This window comes from Lepus europaeus, chromosome 7 (genome assembly GCF_033115175.1).
Source record: "Lepus europaeus isolate LE1 chromosome 7, mLepTim1.pri, whole genome shotgun sequence".
Classification (NCBI taxonomy): domain Eukaryota; kingdom Metazoa; phylum Chordata; class Mammalia; order Lagomorpha; family Leporidae; genus Lepus; species Lepus europaeus.
This window is the reverse complement of record NC_084833.1, coordinates 82058751-82078526: the sequence shown is the minus strand read 5'-3', so window position 1 is coordinate 82078526 and position 19776 is coordinate 82058751. Positions and strand designations below refer to the sequence as shown.

At 47.5% G+C, this 19776-nt stretch overlaps 1 protein-coding gene across 1 annotated transcript in view; it reads left to right on the top strand.

Moving 5' to 3' along the window:
* SMCO4 (single-pass membrane protein with coiled-coil domains 4) overlaps window positions 1–11521 on the top strand; it is a 62088-nt gene extending 50567 nt beyond the window's left edge. The window contains exon 3 of the mRNA XM_062196867.1: window positions 10746–11521. Coding sequence (XP_062052851.1) covers window positions 10746–11006 — 261 coding nt within the window. The 3' untranslated portion in view covers window positions 11007–11521. The remainder of the gene's footprint in view (window positions 1–10745) is intronic.
* Window positions 11522–19776: the final 8255 nt, after the last annotated feature.

Sequence of the window (19776 nt, the reverse complement as noted above, 5' to 3'; positions counted from 1 at the left end):
GCAATACATGGCATTATCCGACACGGTCTGTTCATTTGGAAGCTGTGTGTCTCCCCCAGGTTCCCGTGAATGAAGACAGCTTCATTACATGAAAGCAGTGTTTTTGCCTTGCTTTGTTCAGGCTGTACCTTCATGTCCCCTGCTGTGTAGTGCATGCTGAAAAAATATTTGAATGATAGGGATTTTTATCCCTGCCTCACCGTAGAGTAATTGGCAGTCTGAGAGGCTACATTATTTATTTGCCCAGGGTCAGGACCCTAGCATAGCCAGATGGGACTGAAACCCTGACGTGTGCTCCGTGGACTCCCTTTTCTTGTTAAGTAAGGACAATGGCACGTCACTGTGGACTTACTGTGAGGGTGAAATGAATATGCACAGGAGAGCACTTTGCAGACCCTGCTGTGCCAAACAAATGTTACTCATTTACTTGATTGAGACCCTGGTTGTACGTGTCTATTACTAGCAGCACACCCACAGGGTTTTTTTTTTTGTGTTCTTGGAGTTTTATCTAGGAGTAGCCAGTACTGCTGCCACCAAATTACTCACTTCCTCTTTCCCTTTGCCCTATGTGCATGCACTTATCTCTCTCCAGCTTTGACCCCCCCCCCCACCCATCCCATCCCAACATACACTTGCACACATATGTACGTACAGGCCATCAGGTCTGGTGCATCCTGGCCTCTGTGGGTTGTCAGCAGCCAGGGGCAGTGGAGCCGGTACCTGTTTAGCTGTCACTGTCTGTTCATGTGCATGTTCCTGGGGAAGACGCTTATGTTATCAGCAGGTGCTTAGCAGGAGTCAGGAGTCCCGTCTTGTGCAATTCTCCTGGCAGCCTGCCCCCACTCTCTAGACTGGAGAGAAGTGATCCCAGGCCCATTATAGCTAAATACCGGGGACATAAAATGAAGCAAGCACACTTGACGAACTGCAGAGCTGCTGCCCTCAAGTGCAGAATTTATGTCTCCCTGAACCCAGGGCAGCTTCCCCGGGCTCATTGCTTAAAGTGTGGAGCAGTCTGGCCCTTACAGTGCTTCACATTACTGCCGTGACACAGCCACAGGAAGAGATGCTAGTGATCGCCCTGTGTCCACCCTCCTCAGGTGGTGGTCGTTCATTTGTGTTCCTGATTGTAAGGTAGGAAGAACATGCAGCCATTTTCTTAGGTGGCACCTTAAACTGTCTTCTCTGAAGACCAGGAGAGTTTGGGAGGATTAGAAAAGGAGAGAGCAGTACTGTGTGATGGGATATAATTAACACAGCACATGGCGACTTAATAGGGACTCCAGGCCAGGTCAGGCCGTTTTGGTGGGCACCCCCCAACGACCTAGAACCTCCTTGGCTCTATCCATACTGTTGGTCCCGAGCAGCGTTGGGGTGGGCAAAGAGAGTGGCGCTTCTCCTGGGGACCCTGGGAGCAGCTTGGCCCATGACGATTGAAGTGGGATACAACACATCTTTTAACCTGGGACAACTGCCCAGCCCGGGTGTGAGTGTAGCCATGTGTTCCAGGAATCAGGGCAGGCCTGCCTGTAAGAAACAGACTTTGCTGCCAAGTGAGATGAGCCAGGGAGGAGGGCCTAGGCTCCCTCTTCTGGAGCCAATGGGCAGGAACAGTGTGCCTGGGTCCACAAGCCCTGGTCACTTGGGAGGCAGCAGTTATGTGGAATGGGAGAGTCACAGCTTCTGACCCAGACAGAGCTCACTTATCCCAGCTGTACTCCTAGTGTTTGTTTTTTATTTTATTTTATTTTATTTATTTATTTATTTGACAGGCAGAGTGGACAGTGAGAGAGAGACAGAGAGAAAGGTCTTCCTTTTGCCGTTGGTTCACCCTCTAATGGCCGCCGCAGCTGGCGCGCTGCAGCTGGTGCACCGTGCTGATCCGATGGCAGGAGCCAGGTGCTTCTCCTGGTCTCCCATGGGGTGCAGGGCCCAAGCACTTGGGCCATCCTCCACTGCACTCCCTGGCCACAGCAGAGAGCTGGCCTGGAAGAGGGGCAGCCGGGACAGAACCGGCGCCCCGACCGGGACTAGAACCCGGTGTGCCGGCACCGCTAGGCGGAGGATTAGCCTAGTGAGCCGCAGCACCGGCCTGTTTTTATTTTATTTTTTAAACAATAGTTTGGCTTTAAAAATTTTTGTTGTGTATTTTCACTGTACTACAGAGAGATGGAGGAAGAGGTCTTTCATCTGCTTCATTCCTCAGTCGCTACAGCCAGGGCTGGGCCAGGCTGGAACTATGAGCGCAGAACGCAGTCTCATCTCCCATTTGTGTGGTGGGGATGCAAGTACTTGAACCATCCAGGGTGGATGTTAGCAGGAAGCTGGATTGGAAGGGGAGTCAGGACTTGAACCAGCACTCTGAGATGTGATGTGAGTGTCCTGAGTATCCTTAACAGCTGAGCACCCAACCTTGCCAGTGTACTTTGGACTAACCCCCGGGATGCTCCAAGCTTCAGACCCGTCTGCACAATGTGGGTGAAGTCTGCTCTGAGGCTTGCCTGGTTGTGAAGAGCTTTTGTGCAGTAGCCTCCAGGTGGTGAGCATTCAGGAAGTGGTAGCTGCTGTTCTTGGTTGTAGGGTGGTTGGCAGGCCTCCCCCAAAGAGGATGGTTAGCCTTTGAGTCAGATCCGTGTTCAAATCCACATTCATTTTCTTAATGAGTTAGTATTTAATGAATGCTGTTAAGAGTATTCCACTGAGATGAGACTCTGCTAGTTCCCCCGTTATGCTTGATCTTGGTCAAATCAGCATACTTTCCTGAATCTCAGTTTCATCATGTAAAATGTTGGTAAAAAGTACGAATCTGATTCCACTGTGCTGAGAATGAAGTAAGCAGTGCTGGAATGGTAGCTAGCTAGTTCAGCTCCGTAGTTGCCTGTTTTCCAGCAGATGTTTGTCGAGCACTGGTCACGTGGAAGGTGTCATGCCAACCCTGCAGGAAGCACTTGTCCCTCAGCAGTGTGTGTGTTGGGGGGCAGAGGCCCTGCCAGCCAGTTGGGTTGCAGTAAAGGCATAAACCAAGTTCTGAGACAGCATCAAGTAAGAGACCCATTGCCTCTGCTGGAGGGGCTGCTGCAGGCTACATGTGAGGGTTCTCTAAGAATGAGAAAGGCTGTGACAAGATGAAGGTGCATGGGAAAGGGCTTTCTGGGAAAGACAGAGATGCTGCATCTGCAAAGGTTCAGGTGCGTCGGGAGCAGTGGATCATGTGGGATATGATGAGACTGGAAAGAGCAAAGAGGGTTGGGTTGTGAAGGCTTAGAGCGTTCTCAGCATTGTGGGTTGAGCCTGTGATGTGACAGCTTCCCAGGAGCAGAATGAAGTGCTGTCCAGTACAAGTGCTAGTAACCACTTTAAAACAGTGAAAAGAAAACAAATGAAATTAGTTTTAGTAATATGTTTTGTCTAACCCAGTATATTAAAAATCCATGTAATCAGTATAAACAACTTTTTTTTTTAAGATTGATTTATTTAAAAGTCAGAGTTACACACAGAGAAAGAGAGAGGGAGGTCCTCCATCCGCTGGTTCACTCCCCAACTGGCTGCAGTGGCCGGTTCTGCGCCTATCTGAAGCCAGGAGCCAGGACCCCTTCCAGGTCTCCCAGGAGGGTACAGGGGCTCAAGGACCTGGGCCATCTTCAACTGCTTTCCCAGGCCATAGCAGAGAGCTGGATCAGAAGTGGAGTAGATGGGACTCGAGCCAGTGCCCATATAGGATGCCGGCACTGCAGGAGGTGGCTTTACCTGCTACGCTACAATGCCAGCCCCCAACTTTTTTTTTTAAACAACTTTTAGTAAGATAGTTTACATATTCTTTCTTTGGGTACCAAGTGTTTAAAATATGTATGTCCTTAATTGCATGGCATAGCTTGTTTTAAGACCATGGCCACATTTCAGATGCTCAGCACCCCTGTGGATGGATGAGTTAGAAAATTCTATTCCCCCTCCCCCCAGGACTCCTGCCCACAGTGGGGACCAGTTGGAATGTTCCAGTGCTGATGGGTTGCCATGGGCCCGCAGTGGTGGGGGCAGGGCCCTAGCAGGTGGTTTCACTGGAATCAGGTGGAACCTGAGCGTTGTGAGGTTCCTGTTTCCTGGCTGGCAGTGGAGCTGGAGGCTGTGGTGGCTGGTCAGCAGTGGAAGTTGTAGAGCTGGAACTCAGCTGGAGACCTCAGCGTCCATCCTGCCCAAGCCACCTGCTGGGAAGCCAGGCTGAGCCGTGTGTGCTTCAATTACGAGGCCTGGTGAGGGATGGCATGGTCCCCAAGTGGGTGGAGGGCAGGGAGATAGTGGGGCCAACACCTCTCTCCTCTCAACCCCATGGCAGTGACACATCCTTGGAGTCAGAGGTGGGCTTGACCTTTGACTTGGCCACTCCCTGGTTTTGTGACAGCAGCAGCTTTGGATTCCTCATTGTAAAACTGGAGTAGTCCTGTTAGTCCCTTTTCGGCGTCTGAGCCCACTCAAGTTGAAAGAGGTACTTATCGGATACGAGAGAGTAACTTTGGGGCAGGAGCCTTTTTATAGAGCTAGGCCTTCTCGGGATTGGGAGAGAAAGGTAAAAGCGGGGTGTAGTTTCTCTTCTAGGGGGGCTCCACTCCACTCCTGTCTCCTCTCTTCTGCCCGGCTTCGTGGCATTGGATGGCTTCCTGGCCCCTGCACCTGCATCACTGTCCACTTGCATGTCCTTTCATGTTTCTCTTCAAGTGGAGGCCAGTTGTCCAGCTGCTTTTTGAAGCAAGCTGCACATTTCAAAGGCCCTGTGGTGTTTGCCTGAGACAGCCTGGCTCAGGAGGGCACCTGGCCCTGTGACTGAGGCCAGATCATGTGGTGAGGTGGTCCTATCCCGCTCATGGACAGTGAGGGCATAGGACGTAGACCATCAGGATGGTTTTCTCTCCTAAGTCTACTTGCTGGGTTCCCTGCAGCCTGCCTGTGCACTCCCCGGCTGGAGTCCAGACCCACTGCCTCCTGGACCCGCGTTTACCTCCCTCTGTGCTGTCAAAGGTGAAATTGCACCTTTGCCCATCCCACAGGCAAATCTGCCCACCTGTGCTCTCCTCTCACCTCTGCAGATTCCCTGTCCTTCCCCGGTGTTGGAGAGGCTGACCCCACTCCATTAGACTCCTCAGATGTCCTGTGGTGTCTGCTGTTACATAAAGAAGGAAAGAAAAGCCCTTTTGGCCAGACACACTCTCCCACGGGGCTTGGAGCCATCCACTCTGCTGTGCTGGCCTGTGGGCCACGTCTCAGGACCTGCAGAGAGTGCTGCAGCTTGTGCAGCTGGTGCTTTTCCGTGGTGAAACCTCAGTGAAGGAAGCCGCGTGCTCACGTACACGTGGCGTGCTCCTCTCAGATGAGCCCTCGTCTGGACTCTCCCTCCCACACCGCTGAAGTTAGCACACAGTCCCCGCTTTCCAGACACAGCGAGTGCTTCTATCTTCTTTTGTCTTGCTGGCAGTCTAACCTCCTTGACTGTTGGTCCCGTGGTGCCACACCTACAGCTGTCCTTGGCTTGCTCTTTCTCCACCGGCCCTGAGGTTCTCAGGTGTCTCAGGGCTTGGTGTGGGGCCCTCTGCTCTCTCTGCCTTGCTGTAGTGACCTCACCTAGTCCCACAGCACGGGACTTCCAAATATAGATCTTCGGCCTAGGCCAAGCTGACTCATTCAGCGCATCCTCACACACAGATAGGTGTGAAACAGAACGCTGCACGATCTTTCTCCAGTCCACTCACCCCCGTCCTCTCTGTTCTCATGAGACAGGAGAGCACCCAGCAGCTGAACTCCAGAGGTCCCCTTTCCTCATGGCTGTGCCCCATCTGTGGCATACTCTAGTCGTCGTCCTGTGTGCCCCAGTCCTGCTGCAGAGCTTCCCTCGGTTTCCACTCCTTCAGGCCTCACTCCCCACAGACCAGCAGGGACAGTCTAGGCACTGCACCTCCCCACTTTGGGCCCTGCAGCGCCCTGCACTGCACTTGGGGCAAAACCCCACTGTCTGCCACCCTCCCGGTCTCCTGTGTCAGTCCCCTGCAGTAAGCCAGGCCCTTCCTGGCTCAGGCCTGGTGCTCATCCAGGTTCTGTCCGGGCAGTCCCTTTCCCTCACAGGGGCCCTCATCTCAGCTGTCATCTCAGAGAAGCTTTCTCTACTGTCCCCACTGCAGAGTGAGCAGAACCCTGAATTCAGACCAGCGTGTCTGTCCTATAAAACCTGCAGCGTCTCCAGCAGCTCGGCTTTTTGCCAGGCCTCTGGGAACTTCTCAGTGCACCTTAGAAATGTCAAGAGCTGGTCATTGTGGAGGCTGGTGCCTTTGAATGTCAACTGCATGTACGTGAGAGGAGGCAGACAGCAGCTAAAGTCAGCCCAGCGCTGTTAGCCGTCGTGGTCGGGGTCCCTGCCAGCCCCCTGGGGCTCCGTGAGAGACAGCCAAAGGGACTGACAGGCCATTAGCTTCACGCGGAAATGGCCATGAGTCAGAGTGCTGCTAATGGGTTGTTCTTTTTAAACAATTTGATGCAACCACATCAGGGAGTGGATGGACTATGGTTGTAGCTGTGAACAAGAGATGCTCTCCGTTGCTCTCCTAGAAGCCACTGGGTACTGTCCACAGACTGAGTGACCATTGGCAAGGCAGCTCCCTGTCTTCTCGTTGGTCTCCTCCTGTCTCCAGTGGGCATGCTAAGGTCTGTCTCACTGTTGAGTTCCAGAGGGGTCTGGATTCAGTGCCTGTTTCATGCTGAGCCCTGTGTAATGCAGATTTGGTTCATCCTCACCATGGTGCCGGGATACCTCCTCCTGGGTGGTGGCTGCAGCTTGGAGAGCACCACAAGCTCTCTCCAAGGCTGCACCCAGGCAGAGCTCCCCTCCCCCCACGTGCACGTGGGGCGCCTCGCTGGCCAGAGCCCCCTCCTCCCTCACCCGATTTGTCTCAGACCCTCACACTCATTCTAAGGACCGAAGTCGTCCTCACTGTTCAGGTGATGACTCAGACCTGGTGGAGTTGAGTGACTTGCCAAAGAAGCCATCCAGCCAGTAAGTGGCTTGTCCTGGGTTTGAACCCTGGTCTGTTTGAAGACTATTTGGAATTTAAAAGGGAGAATTGGTAAAGCCAGGGGCTTCTACTCCTGTTGGGCCTTAAGAAAGTAACTGAGTATTTTTTTAATCACTATTTCTAATTTCTTAATGGGTGTTGTACATATGCCCAAAAGATGTGGCCCTGAACTTGAATATTTGCTTTTAACGGGTTTTATGTTATCCAAGTGAAGAAGTATTAGTCATCAACTCTGCATGGTTGTAGATGATGCAGAAATAGTTTTGGAGCCCATATGGGATGAGGGGAGTTAAAGAGATTAGCGTCCCTTACAGAATCAGGAAGCTACAGGTGGGCCTGTGGCCTAGCAGTTAAGATGTGAGTGTCTGCATCTGGGTGCCTGGGTTGGACACCTGCCTCAGACTCTGGATCCCAGCCTTCTGCTGTTGCAGACCCTCGGAGAAAGCCATGATGTCTCCTGCCATTCACGTGGGAGACCTGGAGTGAGTGTCCAATTTCCAGCCTTGGCTTTAGTCCCAACCAGGACCATTGCAAGCATTTAGGGGATAAGCCAGCTGATGGGAGCTGTGTCTCTGCCTCTCAACCAGGAAGGCATCAACACAGCCTTTGCTGACTCGGAGTCCACATTCCATCACCCAGCGTATGTGGTCACTGGGTGCAGATGTCGTGGTTCTCGTCAGGATGACGGGCTGGGGGTTGTAGTATCTGGCATGAAAGTCCCCTTCCAGGGGAGCACTGCTACACAATGCCTTCCTGTTCCTGAGGGTCCCTCACTCCCTGCTGGTCTCCCAGAATGCTGGAATAGACGATCCTGCCCTGTGTCCAGTTCCTCCTCCTTCACTGTGTTTAGAAAGTGCTCCACCTAGCATAGAAGCCGCAAGGGAAGACTATAGGCATATTGAGCTTTCTCTTGGCAAGTCATGATGGAACCTTACTCAGCCAGAAGAATGAGTGAAATCCTGACGTTTGCAACAGAATGGGTGCAGCTGGGTATCTGTATGCTAAGTGAAATAAGCCAGATCCCAAAAGACAAATATCACACGTTTTCTCTTACTTGTAGTAGTTAATGTGTAGTGAGAATATAAAAATTTTGTGGATGTCAGATCGTTTGGCATATAATTATAAATATTGCTTCACTGGATCATACTCTTCTCATGTAAAAACTGTTTATGAGTATGATCAGAGGACAAAAAACTCACTGATCTGTGCACTTATGTGCATTTCTTGGTATGTATACTGTATTTCACTAAAATGTTTATTAAAAATGCACCTGGGAGCTAGCAGTGTAGAAAAACCAACTTCTAGGTATTCATCTTTCCAAAGTGAAGTCAGCTATCAAGAGAGATACCTGCAATCGCATGTTTATTGTTGCACTGTTCCCAGTAACCAAGATGAGGAGTCACTAAGTGTTCATCGATGGATGAAAGGATAAAGAAAATGTGGTATTTATACACAGTGGAATATTATTCAGCCATAAAAGGATGACATTCTGACATTTGCAGCAAAATGGATGGAACTGGAGAACATTGTATTAAGTGACATAAGCCAGACTTTGAAAAACAAATATTGAATTTTCTGTGTCTCATGTGGAAATGTGGAGGCAAAAAAAAAAAAAAAAAAAAAAAAAACACAAAACCTGCTCAGAATGTCTGATACTGATTACTCGGGATTGAGAAGGATAAGGAGGATGGAGTGAGGTTGGGAGATGGGTACCAGAACACAGTGCAATAGTCATGTTCGACAGCCCAGTGGGGTGACTGTAGTTCACGGTAATCTATTATATATTTTATGAAGAACTAGAAGACGGGAACCTGAAGGTTCTAATCATAAAGTAATGATGAGATGAAATGCTAATTACTGTGATTTGATCCACTACACTCTGTATAAATGTCTTGAAATACCATGCTGTACTCCATAAATATGTACAGTTATTTACGTGTTAATCAAAAAAATGAATAAAACTTAAGATGCAATAAATCAGAATTATTTTTCCATACAAGCTGAGCAGTGGAGAGTTCATTCTGGAAACAGTGTGAGCAGCTGCCTCTTTGCAGAGTCAGCACCTCTGACCCTGGTGCCCTGGTCCAGGGCCGGCTACAGTGGCATCCTCTCACCAGTGGCAGGGGCCAGGCTCAGGATATGGCAACCCAGCATCCCTTATCCTGCCCACTTTCAGAGCCTGGTTCTCTGGCTGTTCTGGGGAATCTGTGAGAAGACAAAGGTATTTGAGTAAACTCCTCATGTAAACAGGCCAGAGTCTGTTTTGCTTTAAACAAAGCAGCAGACTTCTGTAGAGAAAATGCTCTCTGGTTATCCAGGAGTTGTCATTCATTCTCGGGCTGCTGACAACATTGCTTGGCCTGTGAGCACCTCCAAGGGCTATAGCAGGGCCCTGGGAGAACAGAATCCAGTCCCTCTTCACCATCCCTGGCTCCTTGAGCTGTATCCGGCACACAGTAAGTGCACCTACGTAGTAGGTGCTCAGGATATTTTGGAAATGGGTCAAGGCAACCATGAAGAGGCACAGAAGTTGGCCTCCGGGCCCACTGTACCTGGCAAGCCTGGCCCGGCCTGACCTGTGGTCTGGCCCCAAGCTTCGGCAGGAAAGAAACTTGTGTGGCCGGAGTCTGCAGGCTACCTGCACTTCTTTATCAGTCTGCTTTTTATTATGTATTTAAAGATTTATTTTATTTATTTGAAAGAGTCACAGAGAGGTAGAGACAGAGAGAGAGGTCTTCCATCTGCTGGTTCACTCCCCAGATGGCTGCAACGGCTGGAGCTGTGCCGATCCGAAGCCAGGAGCTTCTTCTGGGTCTCCCACACGGGTGCAGGGGCCCAAGGACTTGGGCCATCTTCTGCTATCCCGGGTCATAGCAGAGAGCAGGATTGGAAGTGGAGCAGCCGGGACTAGAACTGGCACCCATATGGAATGTTGGCACTGCAGGTGGTGGCTTTAACCCACTGTACCACCATGCTGGCCCCCTCAGTCTGTTTTTTGTTACCTTAGCTGAAATACTCAAGAGACACTTCTTCGGGAAAGAGAAAGTTTCTTTCTGCTTACTGTTGGAAGTTTCCAGGACGGGTGGCCCTGAAGTCCAGCGTCTGGTGGAGGCTGGTTATGGCAGGTACAGAGGCATGTTCACGTCATGAGCCAGGAAGGAGAAAGAACCTGGGCCGAACTGAACTCAAATAATCAAACCTCTCGTGAGGAGTGTGGCCCCAGTGATCCAGAGACCTGCCTGCCTCTCAGATGCCATCACCCTTAATCAACTGTTAACACTAAGACATTGGAGTTTGAACAGCTGCATGAGTTGTGGGGAGACAAGGCCTGCTATACCTGTAACAGGTTCCATATTGGAGATTAGGAAAGCATGGAGGTGTAGAGCCTTGGAATGGAGAAGGGCAGGCGCTTCCCCATCCTCCAGATGGAAGCTGTGTGGTTGGTGCAGCCCAGTGCCTTCACATCATGGCATGCATACATCATGGTAACGTTTGTATGGCACCCAGGGCCTTGCCCACACGCCAGTGACCTGGCCGTAGTATGTCATACTCACCAGTCCTTCTACCACTAAGTGTTCGTTGATGGATAAGTGACTCGGCAGCTCAGAGCCCTGGGGGACCTCGAGTTCTCTGTTTGCCTTGATGCTTGCTTTTTCCTTCGTTCCTTCTTGATCACAGTTGTTCTCCCTACAGGAGATTCCTGCCTTGACAAGAGGACTGTGGCCCTTCCTCAGAGCGCCTCTGGACCCACTCTCCCTGTACCTCCCGGGAAAGATGCGGCAGCTCAAGGGGAAGCCCAAGAAGGAGACGTCCAAGGATAAGAAGGAGCGGAAGCAGGCCATGCAGGAGGCCCGGCAGCAGATCACCACGGTGGTGCTGCCCACGCTGGCTGTGGTCGTGCTCCTGATCGTGGTGTTCGTGTACGTGGCTACACGCCCCACTGTCACCGAGTGAGTGCGCCGCTGGCTGTGGACACCATGGGCAGGGAGAGGAGGCGCTGGAGGGGAAAGCAGTCGAAAAATGGCTTTCTTCCTCGGAGCTGTCCATGATGCTGGGCTGTAAGCAGGAGCACCCTGTCTTCTCTAGTCTTTGACTTGATTAAAGTTCTCCACTTTTCTTGGGAGGGAATAGGGAACGTTTTTATCAGTGAATGTGCCATATACCTTATGGTCCACTTCATGTGCCTTTCAGACTTCAAAGCTGTGTGTACGTGCGTGCGTGCGTGTGTGTGCGTGTGTGTGTGTGTGTGTCTTTCCTGAAATCAGTTAGTAGCTCCACCTGGTGAGATAGGTGTCTCCGGGTCACGAAGCAGCTGGAATCAGTACTCACCTCACCCCCATTGTCTGGAACATGACTCTTTCCTACACGTGTTCACAATTTCCAAAGGGACTGTATTTCTCCTCGTGCTCAATGTGATTTGAAATATGTTGACTCAAAGTGAAATATTTATTTTTTGAATAAAGGAGATAATAGCCTTAAACTGGATGTTGATTTTGTTTTGCCAGGAGGTGTGCGCCGTCAGTGGGATCCCATGTGCCCCACTTCTCTCTCCCTGAGTCTCTGCGTCTACTTCTTGCACCCCTTGTTCAGCACTCCCAGGAAAATGGTGCTTTTTCACTGGATCATTTTAAGATTGAGGGAGGAGATCTGAAGAGGGCAGAGAGGGTGCTTTAACTGACTTGTTTTAGCAAAAATGGAGTTCTAATTAGAATGGGAGCAGGAGTGCTGTTTACTGCAGTTAGCCTTTCCTACTTAAATACTGTTTGCAAACAGCAGTGCCCAGTGGGCCTGGAGCTAAAAGGTCAGGCTTGGTTTTGTTCTTAGCTGACAGGATGCAAATTGGTGGCATTCCAGCTGAGTTTTCCATTCCAATTGGCCAAGCTAAAAGGGTTGGCTCATTTTACTCTAACTGCCTTGTTCCTGCAGTCCTGGTTCCTGCTTTCTTTTTGGAAGTAGAGTTGTAGTAACTGCTCTGAGGGTGTCTGTTCGCCAGTCATTGCTGATTACAAGAGATTTGTGTGGAGAGAAGCGCTTTTCTCTTCTCGGTGGCACAGGCCATTCCTGGAGACACGGGGCCTCTTGGAGTTCCCGGGACAAGGCAGAGCTTGATCCAGCTGCGTTGAGGGTTCCTGCTCTGTGAGTGCTGGTCCTGAAACCAGAATTTGGGGTGCCATACAATATCACTGTGTGCTTATTAATAATGGCACACCAAGTCTCAGGCTTTTAATCCACTTCCTTTGCTATTTATTTATTTATTTATTTATTTTTGACAGGCAGAGTGGACAGTGAGAGAGAGAGAAAGGTCTTCCTTTACCGTTGGTTCATCCTCCAATGGCCGGCGCTCTGCGGATGGCGCACAGTGCTGATCCAAAGGCAGGAGCCAGGTGCTTCTCCTGGTCTCCCTTGGGGTGCAGGGCCCAAGCACTTGCGCCATCCTCCACTGCACTCCGGGCCACAGCAGAGAGCTGGCCTGGAAGAGGGGCTACTGGGACAGAATCCGGTGCCCCAACCGGGACTAGAACCCGGGGTGCTGGCGCCGCAGTCGGAGGATTAGCCTATTGAGCTGCAGCATCGGCCTTAATCCACTTCCAAAGGGGAGTGGTTAATTAAACTGATTGGCCGGTGGGTGCTCAGGTGTGGCCAGGAAGGGGCATGAAGTCAAACAGGGGCGTGGTGAAGGCGTGGCCTTCCAGCTCACAAACCTAATCAATTTTAACCTGTATGCCTGCCTACATCAGTCCCAGAGGGAGATACTTTGCCTCCCTAATGCTTTGCTCAAGTGCTGGTGGCCCTTGGAAGAGATTGACTAAGATACCAAATGCAAAGGCAGCTAGCATAAAATTCCTTTTGGGTTTCTAGTTCTTCTTCTTTACTTGGTTCTGAGCCTCAGTGATCTGGGAAAGGCTAAAGATCTGCTTGTTCAGGGTGATATGGGACTGGGCAGGGAGCTAGATTAGGCCCATGAGCTGGAGGCCACATGACCTGTATCCACCCACCTGTCAATCAGACTATATAACCACACCCTTTTGGAAGTGAATGAGAGGCCTGGAGAACGCTGGCCCACCCTGTTCTCTTGCGGCTCTCCGTCTGCATCCTCTTGCCTGCTCAGTCCTGTGGCTTGCTCCTGCTCCTTTCCTTTGGATCCTTGGAAACGACTAGTATGGAGTTTCCTGTTACCTTATGTTCCTGTGTATTCTTCCCACTGTCTAAATAAACTAAACTTTTCCGTGCTGCATGCTGTGTCTGAGCCTGTGCTTAGTATTCTTATCTAAGTAAAAGGCAAGAGCCTGAAATATTACATTTTGGCCTAGTTTAGCCCATAACGAAGGTGTGGCAGGGAGAGGAGATCTGTGGCCATCCTCACCTCTCACAGTGCCTGCTGGGGCCCCCTCTCCCTAGGGTGGATGCTGTGAGGACAGCTTGTCCTGTCCACTCTGATAGAACCTGGTCTGCCTGCTGTGTAATTGCCTGACATGTGGATTACTTAGCCCCAGTGAGCCTCAGTTTCCCTGTCTATAAAACCTGCTGAAGTCCCCTCGAGGGAGGCAAGCAATCTAGTCGAACAACTTTGGAGTAAACCTGGGTTTTTATGCAGATTTTTGCTGCAGGATATCTTTGCGTTCACAGCTTCATGTGAAAATAATGCTATCTTGCCTCATGGGATTGCTTGGAAGGATTAAATTGAAATCATGTGTTCATAGAGCGGAGTCTAGGGCCAGACACGATAGCTCTGTGAGTAACAGTAGCAGCTCAGTGTCAGTGATTTCTCACCCTATGAGGAGTTAGGTTTAAAAATGAGGAAGCTGAGGCAGGCCAGGAAATCTGTCCATGCCACACACAAGTAAGTAGAGAAGCCCAAGACTTGTTTGCTGTAAACGTTTTGTTACAGGATATTTCAAACTTACTGCAAAATGGAACACCCAGTGTGCCTGTTGTGCCCACTGATGTCCATCTGCACAGCCCCCGTTCCCTGCACCCATGCAGTGGGTTATTGTGGGGCAGAAAAGGAGATGGGGCTTAACCTCAGTCAGGCTCCGTAGCCTGTGCTCTTCATCACTGAAATCTGTTGCTTTTCAATAATTAATATTTTCAAAAACAACACTTTCCTGGCCTCAAGAGAGCTTTATGACCCAAGCGTGTTGAACAACTGTAGATGCTGCATTTAGACGAGCAGGCTGGGCATTTTGCTTGCTGCTCCCCCCAGGGGCATCTAACACACTGCTCAATCATTGATCTATTTCTTGGTGGAAGAGGAGCCTTGCCCAGTAACCATCGAGGAGAAACATCTGTTCCATGGACTTCTTGCATCTAACATTTTGGTGGTGTTGCTGGGGAGAATTGAGTATGGTGTGAGAAGAGCATGATCTGTGGGAAGCAAAGAGGTATATGAATCCTAACTCAGGCTGCTTCTAGCAGGATGACCTCAGTGAGGTCCTGTAACAGGAGATGCAGTCGCCCCACTTCTCACAAGGTTAATTTTATCATCTAGGATAAATTGAAATACGGAAAGGCATAATGCTGTGCCTATCTTAGTGCATTGCAGATGTCCCATCAATGGCCATTCCTTTCCTTCGACGTCTGTGTTCAGAGCATCACAGAACACAATGAAGGCCTGCTCCCCAAGGCTTTGCTTGCCAGAGTGACACCACCACACACTGTGTAATAGATCTGTTAGGTGCCTTGGGGTCCTATTTTCACCAGTGTTTTCCTCTTTGTTGTCCGTCAGGAGGCCCAGTGAATTTGAACTAGATTTTCAGAAGGCAATTACTAGACAGGCTTGGTGAAGGTAGGCTGTAAATGGACTTTTAAAGTTAACACAACTTTGATGTGAGCCACCTCCTGGCATGACGAGATGCCAATTTACTGTGGACTTGCTGGGTGGAATTTTAACAATTCTCAGGGCAGATAGGATTCTCGTGTAGATGTTCTTGGTAATGCTTTGAGACACCAACTTCCAAATTACTGCCGGTTATTCAATGACTTCAAGGCAAAGCTGAATGATTTCTTAGGAGTTTCACAGAAAGTCCTGCTGAGGTTCCTGTAGCAGGATCCAGGACTCTTGAGAGGCCTCACAGTCAAGTCTTAGGTTTCATGAAGGGCATATTCCAAAAGAGGAGTTGGGTTGGAAATAGGAATAGAAACCATTGCCAGTAGCTTCAAAGTTGTCATTTGATATATTTTGAAAATCACAATACCAAGGTGTGTATGAGTGTTCCCATTCTCTGGCTAACCTAAATCTTGGTGACCCGTCCTTTCCATCCTCAGGGGTATGAGGCTGAGAGGGAATAACAGAACCGGTCTGCCACTCACAGTGCAGCATTTGCCCAGAAACTGTGAATGCAGAGTTAACAAAATCCCTACGGGAATGAATACATTTGTTTAGAGCTCGGAAAACCTGTAGCTCCTGCAGCTGGGAGGTCTGAAGGTGGAAGCTACAGAGAGGTCTGCATATCTCTTTGTGGTCTGCCCCCAGTGCTCTGTAGTTGCACTGGTTGCCACTGTCTGGTTGTGCGTCTAACTCTATAAAACCCAAGTTCAGTTTAGTTGGTTCTAAGGCTACCAGCTAATCCTTCTTGGGCAAAGACACAGCAGCACGCATGCATCCTTCCATCCTGCATCCGTCATGAGGTGATAAGGAAACCTGTGGCAAGACTTAGCTGTAAATTGAAGATGGCAACACCTGCCTTGGCTTGTTAGGAAGAGGAAAGAGAGGATTGTCCTTTCCTCTTCCCCAAAAGGATTTCACAGCATTATGTGCTTGTTAGAGGTAGAGAAATTAGAAAGTCTTTGAAATTGTGATTCTTAAGTTTCTTCTTAGACCCATACCATCACATGTATAGTCAACAACCTATAGCTTTGCTGTGAAAATATCCCCCAGTGATGTGTCTTGTTTATGCCTTATTTTGAATGTAGCTTCTGTTTTCAGAGACCCTGTTTGATTCTGTGCTCTGTATGTTTGTCAGACTGTCGCTTCACTGTTAGAAATGAGATAGAGAATCTTTGGATCAAGGAAGTGTATTAGCAGCTTCCTCTAAATCCTTCCAGAATGCACTGGAATTGGAGGTCCCCAGTCCACCGTGCTTCAAATATCAGACAGAGCAATTGTGCTTATGAGATTTGCCTCACTTACTCTATCAGGCCCTGATTTTTCCTTATGAGTCTTTCTGTAGATCAGTAGGCAGTCCTCTTCTACTCTGAGTTCTTTCTCGTTTGAAGGCAAATGTGTCTAGCCTTGGTATTTCAGTTGGGTCATTGGTATTATCTCTCCACCTGCCAGATCTTTGGAAGGTAGCCAGTATTTTCAAAAAGCTTTTAATCCCTTGAGCTGTTGAGTAATGGCTTAAGGAATGTAAAGCTGAGACATTATTTGGATGCTCAGCAATGTCATGGTTAAGGCTGCTCATTCTCCTTCCCTTGTCATTACTTCTGCCCCTCCCTTTGTTCCCTGGAGGTTGTCTGTCTTTGAACTTCCCCAGGAGATAATCATTTCTCTAATGTTCCAGTGTTCCTTTCCCATTTGAAATAAGGCATATCTGGTCACATGTTGATATTTCAGAAAGCATGTTAACCTTTTTAGGATTGGACCTAACCTCCAAGGTATCTAATAAAATAGAAAAGTCCATTATGAACTTTTTTTTTTTTTTTTGCAAACTCTTCTACCTCTGTCTCCAAAGGGGTTACTGGCTGAAGGCCTGGCCATCTGTCTTATCCACCCAGAATTTCTAGAGACATTGAAATTCCCTGCCTCACACAGTCCTCCTTGATTGGTTTTAAAAAGAGGTAGTGATATCTACAAAAATTTATTTAAAGAAGTGTACAGCAGACTGAAAATTAAAACAAAGAAAGAGATAGGGAAATATGAACAAAAGCCATGGCAGCAGTTTTAACCTCAGCAAAAGAACTAAAAGGTGAGCAATGCCATGAGTGGCAAAGAATGGCATCAGCTGGCAATGCAACAAATAAAGATACCATGATCATGGTTGTGTCTGTTGCTAACGGCGTATATGGTGAGTGACTATTGATAAAAATGTGGGAAGAAATATCAGTTTCAGTTGAATTTTTAAAGATACACTTTTCAGAAGTTGATAGATCAAGCAGCTGAAAGAAGCAAAGAATAGGCTTGAAAAATAAAATTAGTAAAGCTTGATCTAGTAGGCAAATAGAGATGTTTTCACTCAATAGAGATTATACATTTTTAAGGGCATATGTGGACCATTAATAAAAATTGGCTTATTTTTTAAATTTCAAGAAGAATGTAAACCTTTTAGATTCAAGAAGTTCAACAAGCTGTAAGCAGGATAAACAAAACCACATCTAGGCATCTCCGAGTCAGACTGCTGAAAACCAAAAATAAATTGTGGTAGGCATGGAAATTAGGTAGTAGGCCCAAAGAGCATTATAGAAGGGAAGTGCCTGCTGATTTCTCAGGAGGAAAAAGCCTCACCCAAGAGTTTTTTGTATTTTTCCTTTATATATTGTTCATTTAACAAATAGCAATGAAACAATATGTGCCAGGAACTTTTCTTGACATTGGAAATACACCACTGAGCAAACAGACAAAATATTCCTTTTTTTATGTACTGTGCATTCTACCAAGAGCAGTGTATGGAACTGACACTTATATATGAAGGCACTTTTCTAAGCATTTATAAACTTGAAAAAAGCAGGGACCATATTTGTCATGAGTATTTTATGAAGAAACTATAATTGGATAATGTCCAAATAGTCAAGAGGTAAATGGAGAAACTACAATAGAAGAGTTCGCTATAGGATTAAGACAGAATCAACTGGAAAGTATGGCTTCAGGTATGCTGTAACTAACAGAAGGTGGGAGTGACAGGAGAAGGTAAGAGTTAGAATAAGTATTCTCATTTTTTTTTTGACAGGCAGAGTTAGACAGAAAAGTCTTCCTTTTTCCATTGGTTCACCCCCAAAGTGGCTGCTACGGCCTGTGCACTGTGCTGATTCAAAGCCAGGAGCCAGGTGCTTCCTCCTGGTCTCCTATGCAGGTGTAGGGCCCACGGACCTGGGCCATCCTCCACTGCCTTCCCGGGCCTCAGCAGAGAGCTGGACTGGAAGAGGAGCAACCGGGACAGAACCGGCGCCACAGGCGGAGGATTTGCCTAGTGAGCTGTGGCGCCAGCCGAAGTATTCTCATTTTTTACTCTTATTAGGATTTCAAATTATATGAAGGGGAGGATATACTTTAAACTGTAAGGGTAAGTACAGAAAAATTAAGTAGAAGTAATATGATCAGGCAATTCAGTGGAGGAGGTATGAAGAAGTAAAAGCTTACTATTATTTTGTCATACTATTTTTGCTTAACTATGGTTCAGCAGATAGAAGCTAGAGAAATAAAGAATCAATAGATAAAGCTACTAGAAGGAAACATAGGAGAAAAGTTTCACAACATTGGTCTGGACAGTGAATTTTTTTGGATATGAATCCAAAAACAGATAAATGGGATTATATCAAACTAAAAAGCTTCTGTATAGCTGAGGAAACTATCAGTATGAAGACAACCTATAGAATGGGGGGAAACACTTGCAAACCACATATCAGGTGAGTGGTTACTATCCAAAATATATTTGGAACTCAATTGTAAGAAAACAAGTAATTTGATTGGAAATGGACAAAGGATCTGGATAGATAGTTCTCCAAAGAAGACACACAAATGGCTAACAGGCATATGAAAAGTGTGCAGCATCATCAGTCATCATAGAAGTGCAAAATAAAGCCACAATGAAGTATTACCTCATACCCTTTAGAATGGCAATTATAAAAAAGATGAAAGATAATGTGAGAGGATGTGGAGAAAATGGAACCCTTGCACACTGCTGGAGGGAAGGAAATTACCAGAATCCTTATGGAAAACAGTATGAAGAGTCCTCAAAAAGTTAAAAATAGAGCTACCACTATGATCCAACAATCCCACTACTTTGTATATATTCAAAGGAAACAGAGTTACGTTGAAGAGAGCCCTAATGCCCATATTTATTGCAGCACTGTTCACAATAGCCAAGGTGTGGAATCAACATGTCCATCAGTGGATCAATGGATAAAGAAAAATGTGGTAAATGATACACACAATGGAATTCCTATTTAAGAACTCAGCCTTACAAAAAGAAATCCTGTCTTTTGTGACAACATTGAACCTGGAGTACCTTATATTAAATAACAGGTACAGAAAGACAAATGCTGTAATATTTGGAATCTGAAAAAGAAGTAGAAGAATGGTGGTTACTTCTGAGTGGGTGGTTGGTGAGGGGGCTGGGGAGATGCTGGACTGGGATACATAATTTTAGTTAGGAAAAATACATTGAGGAGATCTATTGTACAACCAGATGACTTTAGTTATTTATAAATGTGTTCTTGAAAATTTCCAAGAGTACATTTTAAGTGTTCTCACCATAGGAAAATATGTGTGTGAGGTAATGCAAATGTTGATTAGCTTGGTTTATCCATTCCATAATGTATACATATTTCCAAACAATGTCTATACAATAAACATGCAATATTTATTTTTCAGTTAAAAACACAGCAACTGAGACAAAAAGTTTAAAAATGACCGGAACACTCAAATGAATAAAGGAAACACAAGCAATTGAAAGTTGTTTTATACCAATGATGGAAATAGAAAGTGTAATATAAAATATATGGTAAAAGACCTTGCTGTCAAATCTGTAAGCATAAGTAGCCTGGATATATTTGCATTATAAAGGAA